Source organism: Chanos chanos, chromosome 5 (genome assembly GCF_902362185.1).
Source record: "Chanos chanos chromosome 5, fChaCha1.1, whole genome shotgun sequence".
NCBI classification, from domain to species: Eukaryota; Metazoa; Chordata; class Actinopteri; order Gonorynchiformes; family Chanidae; genus Chanos; species Chanos chanos.
Window position 1 is genome coordinate 1,827,428 of NC_044499.1, and position 11,234 is coordinate 1,838,661.

The following is an 11,234-nucleotide window of genomic DNA, read 5'->3' on the forward strand; positions in this document are numbered from 1 at the left end:
CCACCTCTCTTTTCAGTGTTCTGTGAAATGTGTCTTCTCTCTTACACTGCTACTCTGGAGTCACACTCTATCTCAACTGCTCCATTTTTGTTATTTCCCATTTTTCTTCCTGTTTCTCTACTTCTCTTGCCCAATTTGCTTTGGTGCTTAACTTCTGGTTCCTGTGCACAGTTTAATGTTGTTCTGTCTTTTCAGTTTCTGTCTATGCTTTGCATTGTTCATCACTGTCATATGTACTGTTACTGAATTAATGTATTGCATTTATATAGTCCATTAAGGCAGAGTAGCTTTTATGTACAGTCTCCAGTAAAGAATCATAAATAATGCTTGGACAATATTGTTTCTTTCAGAAATTCTTGATTTTAGACATATATTTTGTCTCAGTGTAAACTGTAACTCCTTTACTTGTCAGGGTATGGTGAGGACTCTCCACCAAACTGAAGCTTCACTCCCTGGTTACAGCTGTGTGTCCAGTCCTTGGGTTCACTGCACTGGTCAGTGGGTTTAGTGCATCTCCTCCTTCATAAAGAACCAGACACACAGAACACATTATCACTCTGCTCTTCACAAACCACATGTCAGGGAAAACAGGGGACTCAGTTGCAGACTCACTGAAATTAATGAGATGTTTATTTTGCCAGGCAAAAGTCTTTCAATACACTTGACCGAAATCGGAATCCAAAAAACAAGCAGGGGTCATACCATAGAGCAGTCAGAGGCAAGTGAACAATCCAAAAACGGAAGGCAAAGGCAAATTCCAGAGACAGGCAAAAGATTCAAAACCAGGTGCAGGGCAAGGCAGGCAGGCAGAAGAGGCAAAATCCAACAGGCAAACAAAGTCAAAAAACAGGCAGAGGTCAAGAACAGAAGACAATCAGGATAACAAAAGGCTAGCACGACACACTGAGGAAAGCGGTACGAACTGACAAACAAAGGGTAGAACAGGCAGGGTTTAAATAGACAGACTAATTACAACTTCAACGAGACACAGGTGAGCACAATGACAATAAGTGAGGGGCGGGGCCAGGGCACATGGAAAACCAAAATAAACAAAAGCACATGACAAAACCAAAAACAAATGACAGCTAACTCCAACATGGCCAGCAGGGGCACAACAGGGGAAATAGTTCATGCAGGAACCCTGACACCACACTTTCATCTACAGCTCTCCATAAATACAGAGACAAAAAAAATAACTAATCACTACTGTAATCATCTGTAATATGTCTATAATATCACATTAACGTTATACCCACCAATGTCTGTTTATAGTACTATGTTAATAACACTCTCTAAAATGACAATTCCCTCCTTATTAATGTCTGTATCATTACTATTATCTCTATGTATATGTCTCCTTATTAATGTCAGTATCATTACTATTATCTCTATGTATATGTCTCCTTATTAATGTCAGTATCATTACTATTATCTCTATGTATATGTCTCCTTATTAATGTCTGTATCATTACTATTATCTCTATGTATATGTCTCCTTATTAATGTCTGTATCATTACTATTATCTCTATGTATATGTCTCCTTATTAATGTCCGTATCATTACTATTATCTCTATGTATATGTCTCCTTATTAATGTCAGTATCATTACTATTATCTCTATGTATATGTCTCCTTATTAATGTCTGTAACATTATTTTACTCTATGTATATGTCTCCTTATTAATGTCTGTATCATTACTATTATCTCTATGTATATGTCTCCTTATTAATGTCTGTATCATTACTATTATCTCTATGTATATGTCTCCTTATTAATGTCCGTATCATTACTATTATCTCTATGTATATGTCTCCTTATTAATGTCAGTATCATTACTATTATCTCTATGTATATGTCTCCTTATTAATGTCAGTATCATTACTATTATCTCTATGTATATGTCTCCTTATTAATGTCAGTATCATTACTATTATCTCTATGTATATGTCTCCTTATTAATGTCTGTATCATTACTATTATCTCTATGTATATGTCTCCTTATTAATGTCTGTATCATTACTATTATCTCTATGTATATGTCTCCTGATTAATGTCTGCATCATTACTATTATGTCTATGTATATGTCTCCTTATTAATGTCAGTATCATTATTATTATCTCTATGTATATGTCTCCTTATTAATGTCAGTATCATTACTATTATCTCTATGTATATGTCTCCTTATTAATGTCTGTATCATTACTATTATCTCTATGTATATGTCTCTATAACTAGGGTGACTAATCCTCATAAGGGATCAGTCAGGTGTGACTGTGTTGAGTTGCATATAGAAAATCATAAACTTTTACAGATACAAACCCAGTGAGAGTCAGAGTGCAGTCTGGACGTTTCTCAGAGTGCTGCAGTAACCTGATTCCTTCTTCCAGTAATAAGCCTTTCCCATATTCACCAGCTTTAACACTACAATGCAAACTCACTGTTAGTACTCAGAAGCATTCAGAATCTACACACATATCAAACACGGTCAACATGATCAAATGTTTAATAAACATCATTACAATCATCAAACACTCACAAACACTCAAAGAAATAACCAGAAAAATGTGGTTTCATGGACAGGTGTTTCTCTTACCTGATGTCCTGTAGACTGGGGCAGAGACTGAGAGAGAGAATCCAGGCAGCCCAGTTCTCAGTCAGACTGTTCACTTTCAAACACACCCTCTTCAGGCAAGACACAGATTTTAGGAAAGTCAGCAGAACATCAAACTGCTCACCCAAATCAGGACAGCTGTAGGAGTAGAGACAGTGATGAACCAAACCAGCCATATCAGGACAGTTGAGTGATTAACACACACAGAAAACACATGAAGACTGTATTTTATCATTACATTACATGTATGAGTATTTATGTGTGTATTTGTGTGTTTGTGTGTTTGTGTGTGTGTGTGTGTGTGTGTGTGTGTGTGTGTGTGTGTATGCATGCGTATGTGTGTATGTGATATGGCAAGGGGTTCTTGTTTGGTCTCTGTCATTTACACTGTTGGTGAGGATTTTATTTTGTGGAATATCCTGAGGAAAGTCGTCCAGTTTGTCCTTGATGTCTCTGAGTGTGGACAGGTGAGACAGACTTCAAAGAGTGATGGTTCAGTCTGTGGGCTGGAGATCTCTGAGAATCTAAACATCCATCTGTTATCTTCAACAGACAACCTGAGACCCAGCCAGACACACACAGTTACATTTACACACCTACAGAATTCATAAAATCTCACAGCATAGACATTATTAGCACGTTTAGCATGTTCCTGTCTGCATTAGAGAATTTTTATACACTTTACAGATATCATAAGTTTTATATTACTATATATGATATGTTATCATATGTTAAACATTATCATTTAAATACTTATATTGATTGGTTCTGTTATTGATAACACAGACATGACTGAAAATACAAACATGTTTATAATCCAAAATTAAACTGAGAGAGTGGTTCATAAAGAGTTTGTTACCTGAAGTCTCCATCTATGACTTCCACACTGAGAGATGAGCAGAGACTTTCAACACTGTCCTTATTCACCTTTACACTGTCAGTAATGAACACAGAGGCAACTAAAAACAGTCACTAATGAGCACAGAGTCAACTAAACACAGTCACTAATGAGCACAGAGTCAACTAAACACCGTCAGTAATGAACACAGAGTCAACTAAACACAGTCACTAATGAGCACAGTCAACTAAACACCGTCAATAATGAGCACAGAGTCAACTAAACACAGTCACTAATGAGCACAGAGTCAACTAAACACAGTCACTAAAAATAATAATAATAATAATAATATTTATTTAGAGCCCAATATCACTATTTATAGTCTCAAAGGGCTTTACATGTCTATAACAAAGTCAAATCAAAATTATATCATGCATAAGTTCGAGAAAATAGATAAGTCTTTAGTTTTGTTTTAAAGGTATTGAGAGAGTTTGCCTCTCTAACTTCTGTATGTAAACCATTCCAGAGGACGGGAGAGCGGTAGGAAAAGGCTCGGTTGCCAGCGGACTTCCTTTTAACTCCTGGAATGACTAATAATCCAGAATCTTGAGAGTGCAGGGTGCGAGGTGGGTTATAGGGTGTAATTAAGCCAGACAGGTAGGAAGGCGCAAGCCCATGTAAAATTTTATATGTTAATAAGAGGAGCTTAAAATCTGCCCTTGCATAAAATTGCCTTGTAATGACAGAGTCAACTAAATACAGTCAGTAATGAATACAGAATCAACTAAACACAGTCAGTAATGTACACACAGTCAACTAAACACAGTCAGTAATGAACAAAGAGTCAACTAAACACAGTCAGTAATGAGCACAGAGTCAACTAAACACAGTCAGTAATGAACACAGAGACAACTACACACAGTCAGTAATGAACACAGAGCTAACTAAACACAGTCAGTAATGAACACAGAGTCAACTACACACAGTCAATAATAAGCACAGAGTCAACTAAACACAGTCAGTAATGTAAAGAGAGTCACCTAAAAACAGTCAGTAATGAACACACTGTCAACTAAACACAGTCAGTAATGAACACACTGTCAACTAAACACAGTCAGTAATGAACACAGTGTGGCATCTCTCATGCTTTTGGCGCTTACACACACACACACACACACACACACACACACACATACACACTGCGTATATACCTGTAAATAGCAATAATTCATAGGTAATTGTTTCTCTTACATAACATGTATTAGACTGGGGCAAGTCTCCATCAAACAGAGGGTCCCAGAGACCCAGTAGTCCGTCAGACTCCTGACAGTCAGATAAACCTTCTTCAAACCAGGCACAGAGCACAGGAAAGACAGCAGAGCATCCAACTGCTCATCAAACCCTGTGGAACTACAGGACACAATTGTTTAACAGAACAGACATACACACACACACACACACACACACACACACGCACACACACACACACACACACACACGCACGCACACACGCACACGCACACGCACACGCACACGCACATGCACACACACACACAAAAAACAATAGAAAAACAGGGACTAAGAAAACTAAGGAATAGTACCTCAGTTCCAATAATTAACTAAAATATCACAGCCCATAGCTAGTGTAGGAGTGGAGGTTTGTGTTATTAATTGTCTAAATTGTGTCATTTCTGTTCACATTGTTTACATTTGTTGTGTATCTTTTATTTCGGAAATGATCTGGCTGAATGTTGTCCAGTCGATGTTGGATATTTCCGAGTGTGGACAGGCGAGACTGATGCCTGGGAGTGGCGGTTCAGTCAGTGGGCTGGAGATCTCTGAGAATCTAAACATTTTTCTATCATCTTCAACAGTCAACCTGAAACCCAGAGACACACAGTTACATTTACACATCTACAGAATTATTGCAAGAAATGTCACGCTGTCGATATTACAGCATTCTTAGCATTTTTCTGTGTATGGCAGAAAACATACATACATTATACAGTTATAATGTGTTTTTTATATTACATTGGGGAACGATAGTTTATGTTATTAATAATAAAAATATGAGCAAAAATACTGATATGTTTATGACCCAGAATGGCGGTGAGAGAGGTCCTTACCACAAGTCCCACTCTGTAACCGATACACTGAGAGACGAACAGAGGCTCTCCGTAAAACTGTCTTCACCTGTCTGAACGCTGTCAATCAGAGCACAGTCAATGGAAGCACAGTCAGAAACGAATGTCAATCAGAGCACAGTCAACGGAAGCACAGTCAGAAACGAACTTACAGAGTGACAAGACACAGGATCACTGCCCAGATCCAGGCGTGACCTCTTTGACCCTGCCTACCTGCTGACCTGTCAGCCTGCATGTTTAGGTTACCTCTTTGCCCCTCCGTCCCTGCCCTTCCCTTGACTAAATTTCCGCTGAGAAATGCAGACAATCGCCAACTCCCACTTACTCCATGGTGTCCCATGATCTATCACATCCTTCCTGGACCTTTCTGTCATATCTCCTGTCTGTATTTTTACCCCAGATGATCATTAACCCACACTGACTCTGTAATGAAATGACCTCAGATGACCTCATTCACTCTAGACTTTTCTGCCTCTTTTCATTGATTCTTATGTATTTTCATTCCATTCAGTAACTAAACCAGAACTATCCTGGTGCCAGCCAGAAGAGCCCGGGCTCTTTCCTCTGAGGACTTGGTTCCTCTCAAGGTCTTTACCCATTTCAGACAGAGGGAGTTTTTCCCAGTCACTTTCACCTTAGACTTGCTCACTGATGTTGCTCAAGCCCACTATCATGCAAAACTGCTTTGTGACAATGTCCATTTTAAAGAGCACAATGCTTATAAAACTGAGTTTGGCAGAACCGAATTTTCACTTACGGGGTGAGATAACTCTTACCTTATTCCCTTTTTAATGTCTTTATTGTGGATGAAATTTGTGATCATGACCACAGTGTTGGTGGTGATGGTCTTCACCATAAAGTTAACCGCACCTAAACTCTTCTGTTTGCTGAGAGCATCAAAAACCTGCTGTATACCCTGGTCTGAGAGAGCACTGTTTTCCACACTGTGGAGAGAGAAAAAAGGATATGGATTTGGCATGCGATTATAAATGTGCACACATGCACACACACACACACACACACACGCACGGACACACTCACACACACGCACACATACACACACTCACACACACACACACACACAGACACACACACACACAGACACACACACACACACAAAGAGACAACAGGGGGAGCACATGAGATGCAAGGGAGAGGGAAACATTGGAAACAGGGATATTCAGAAACCACGGCCGAGAACATGACAAGAACAACCGAACAGCTTTGTAAAGTTTATATTTGTGATGTGTTAGGAATGCATGAACAGTTTTTACCTCAGACAACTCAAATCCTTTCCTTCTCCCAAAGCTGAGATCAAAACACCAACATCATCATCTGACAGGTCCTCTACCCCCAACCTTCAAAATCAAACTCAAACTTCAACAATTACTCCTCCATGAAACACCTGAGTCAAAATTTAAATGTGTCAATAGATTAGCAAAGCCCCTAATTAATCAGTAAAAATGTCTGAGTGTACAGCTGAATGAGGCTGCCATGATTGTCCACATTTTGTTAAGCGTAAAAGTGTGTAGAAGGTAACTCACACCAGTGTCTGACTCCTGCACACTGCAGGCTGAAGAATCTTCAGTTTCTCAGCTGTTATACTGCAACGAGAGAGATTCAGGCTTGTGGTGGGTGGACTGAACTGCAGACAGTACTGCAGCACCCAGCAGTCTGTCCTCCTCATGGAGCTACCGGAAAGATCAACATTCTCCCATCTGTCCATAGCTTTCCGCACAAAGTCCTCCTCATGGAGCTCATAAAGACAGTGGAGAATGAACATCCTCATATGCCAAGCCCGAGACATGTCCCTTTTCATAAGGAAGTTAAGGATCCATTCCTTTATTTGGTCTTGGATGGTGACAGAAACAGACAAACTCTGTGACTCCATGAGAGAGCTGCTCACATCTTTATTAAACAGACCACAGAGAAACTGGATCACTGGCAGGAGGGGCAGTTTCTCTGTGCTGATATAATTTTGGTACCCTGATGTCTTTAAAGGTCGAAGCAAATCCTTAACTTTCATTTGAGACTCTTCTTTACTCATCAGGACATAGTAAAGAGCAGTGAAGAACTCCTGAAAACTGAGATGCATGAAACTGAACATTGTCTCTTGACGGATTTTCCTCCTGAAGAGAAACTTACACAGGAATGGAATGTTAGCAGGATCTGAGACTGTCTCAGACACACTCTTTTTATCAAACAGGACTTGCTGTTCCAGCATCCCTCTCTCTGCCAGCTGGCCCAGACTCCTCAGCAGGCTGGGGACAGACTGACTCAAACCCTGGCAGTGGTGCTCCAGCAGAATGGACACAAAGTCAACATATATGGAGGTGGTTGTTTCCAAATCATGCACCGAATTTTTGCCATCATTGTGTCTCTCCCTGAAAACTGTGCAGATGATCCAGCAGATCACAGGGATGAAGCTGGCAGTGAAGAGGGTTTCATTTGCCTTCACAAGCTCATATGCCTGTGTCTGTAAGAGCTGATCATCTTTAAAGAACCTCTGGAAGTACTCCTCCACCCCCCTCTCAGAGAAGCCCATAATCTCTGTGAAACGCTGGGGCTGTTTTTTGAGCAGTTTGCTCAGTGTGTCTGTAGCTGTAGACCTGGTGGTGACCAACAGGAAGGACTCAGGCAGCAGGCGTCCACTCAGCAGGGCTTTCAGAGTGGACTCAGGTGAGGCTGGAGTTTGGACATCAAGGGGAGGAGACAAGTTGGACATGTTGTCTTGTGAGAGTTTGAGCTCATCAAAGCCGTCTATGAGGAAGAGAACTCTCTCTGGTGAGTGCTGTAATATCTGTGAGATCTGTGCTGGTGTTAAACTCTGACTGTATCTCAGGAGCTCCACCAGACTCTTCACCTCAGAAATTTGGTTAATCTCTTTACACTTCAGGTGAAAAATAAAATTAAAATTTTCTGCATAGACTGTTCCAGATGCCCAGTCCAACATAATCTTCTGTGCAGTGAAGGATTTGCCATTTCCAGAGTTTCCCTGGAGAACAACTGCTTTTGGAATGAGTCCATGATCATCTGGACTGAAAAACTGCTCCACAGTGATGTTGATGTACTTCTCACTGTCTCTGGCACTGAAGAACTTCTCCCCTCTGGAGCGAATCTCTTCCTCTCTCTCAGTCTGTTCTCTGTGTCTCTGAATGATCAGCAGCTCAGTGTAGCGGTCAGTCAGCAGCACATGTTCACCAGGGAGGGAGTTATACTCTGTCACATATGCATACTCACTTCTGACCAACTCCTTATACTTGAGGCTCACTGAGGTCAGGTCTACAAAAAAGTAGTAGAGTGTGTTATCATCAACAATATTTCGAGTTATTATTAATAATTCAGAATTTTGTTTTCATCTTGTCGTCATTTTGCTATTTTGCCCTTTTTGCCACATATCTTGTTTATATATATATATATATATATATATATATATATATATATATATATATATATATATATATATATATAGTTTTTTAAGTAACAGGATGTAAATTGCCAAGGAATGTGACGATCCACAACAAAATGCATCAAAACTGTATGTGCATCAAATTGCCTTTCGGTTTCTCTCAGGACATATGAAACAGGCAAAGTATCACAAGCTCTAAATTTTGTAATGTAGTGATTAATATTAATAATAATTTTAATTAATACTAATAATATTAATATCCCCTTGGAAGTAACTCTTATCTGATTCTAATTCATGTATTATGTGGGGAACATTATTTCACCTGACAAATGTCCAATTAACATATTACATCTCCCAACAGTATGTGTTAGTAAGACTACAGAGATACAGCCAAGTAATACTAAATTGATAATTACAGGCGGCTATCAAGAATAATTATATCTATCTAAAAAAAAATGGACCATGGCAAAAAAAAGATAGAAAAAAATTTTTCCCTGTAGTGTGCGCCTATTAAACAAACTGAGCTTTCTTTTCACAAATAAATGGCAAAAGACAGATTTTTTTTTTCTTTTCCTGTTCATGTCACTGTACAGGTAATGGACAATGGTTCATGAGACTATAATGTTGTATGTTTCTAATTTAGTTCAAATAAACAAGATTTCCAACTAGTCTGGACACACACACTCACATACACACACACTCAGAGATGGCCCAACACTTAAGCGAACTAAGCAGCTGCTTAGAGCCTCCACCAGAGGGCCCCCAAGAGCGCTTGAAATGTTCCACTAGTGAGCTTGTATTATATTTAGATGATTTTTTTTTTTGGCAATATATTATATTATGTCAATGGTGATCATACAAAAACGTAATGTTAGGTTAATGGGCTGGCTAGCTGGCACTGCTGGTTTAATCAATTCCAGCTGCCTCTGTCAGAGCTGGTGTCACGTTCATGCGCATGCACACTGCCACACATGTGATTGTTGTTTATGACAGTGTATTAGGGCCACGTTGAGAGGGAACAACATTCTGAGTAATATTGTTATAACAGTATATAGAGAATATAGTCATAATTGTACCCGAAAAAAATCAAAATATTACAAGAATAAAGTCGTAATTTTATGAGAAAAGTCAGAATATTGCGAGAGTAGAGTCGTAATTTTACAAGAAAAGGTCAGAATATTATGAGAATAAAGTCGTAATTTTAGGCTAGGGGTTATTTCAGAGGGGAAATGTTAGCGGCCTGGGTTTACAATGAGGAACGTGGAGTATCATACTCTAGTATGGATATCACAAATAACGATCTACTCAATCTTCTGGCACCTCAGCACCACGTTATCATATAATAATAATGTGTGAATAATGTGTGTGGCACCGTACGACACCCGAGACAAACGGCAGCTGCCAGACGCTCTAGCCCGTTTCGTTGGCTGCTGGTAATATTTTCCTAAACATTATGGAGGGATTATGGCAAAGTCGCTTCTCTATGATGTTATTCATTTTACTGTTAACGGATCGTTATTACTGCAGGTATCTCATTTTTTGCCAAATGTGGTATTGCAAACAAACACCAGCCCACTACTAATCTCACAATCATATCTACTCTTCCTATTATATAGAACACACACAATACTACTTGGTGATAGTTGGCGATTAAAAAACCCTTCAACCAGAGAATACACGTACTTCTCACCGGTTCACCAGTCATTCTCTCGCATAGACTTTTTTCTTACCAGTAATTCAATTATATCTGATATTTCAGACTTTCACACCCACCCCATCATAATTAGCGATCATGCCCCTGTATCCTTCAATCTAAACACTAAACAATTTAAACAACCCTCACCCAGATGGCGTTTCAATATCTCGCTGCTTAAAGATCCTGATTTTAACACTTTCTTCAGAGAAGAATGGACATCCTTCATGGAAATAAACGATTCCCCGGATATCTCACCCTCATTACTGTGGGAAACTGCTAAAGTAGTACTGAGAGGAAAAATCATATCATACTCATCACACAAGAAGAAAAAGGAAAATGAGATTGAAAAGAAATTGGAACAAAAACTCAGAGAATTAAATGTCAAGTATGCTAATAATCCCACGGAACAACTTCTGAATGAATTAACAACAACCAATTTTCAATTGAACACTATTATAAATAAGAAAAACCAATTCATACTGCAAAGACTAAGACATGACAATTTTGAATACAGCAACAAATCTGGTAAATAT

At 39.1% G+C, this 11,234-nt stretch overlaps 1 protein-coding gene across 1 annotated transcript; it reads right to left on the minus strand.

The window, feature by feature from the left end:
* Positions 1–401: 401 nt before the first annotated feature.
* On the minus strand, positions 402–10,710 carry LOC115811244 (NACHT, LRR and PYD domains-containing protein 3-like). Its single transcript, XM_030773362.1, has 8 exons — positions 10,689–10,710; positions 7,141–8,878; positions 6,871–6,954; positions 6,373–6,540; positions 5,161–5,331; positions 4,704–4,862; positions 3,474–3,500; positions 402–519 (listed from the first exon to the last, which is right to left on the minus strand). The coding sequence occupies exons 1-8, from the start codon at positions 10,708–10,710 to the stop codon at positions 402–404; spliced, it is 2,487 nt and encodes an 828-aa protein (XP_030629222.1).
* Between the last annotated feature and the right edge of the window lie 524 nt (positions 10,711–11,234).

What these genes read in the sequence shown, in the direction of transcription:
- LOC115811244 (XM_030773362.1), bottom strand. Translation starts at nt 10,710, where the DNA reads ATGACTGGTGAACCGGTGAGAA. An exon ending in AAGGATTTGAGTTGTCTGAG is followed by an intron (nt 6,541 to 6,870) that starts GTAAAAACTGTT and finishes CTCTCTCCACAG; the next exon opens with TGTGGAAAACAGTGCTCTCT. An exon ending in GTCATAGATGGAGACTTCAG is followed by an intron (nt 520 to 3,473) that starts GTAACAAACTCT and finishes TTCTTTATGAAG; the next exon opens with GAGGAGATGCACTAAACCCA.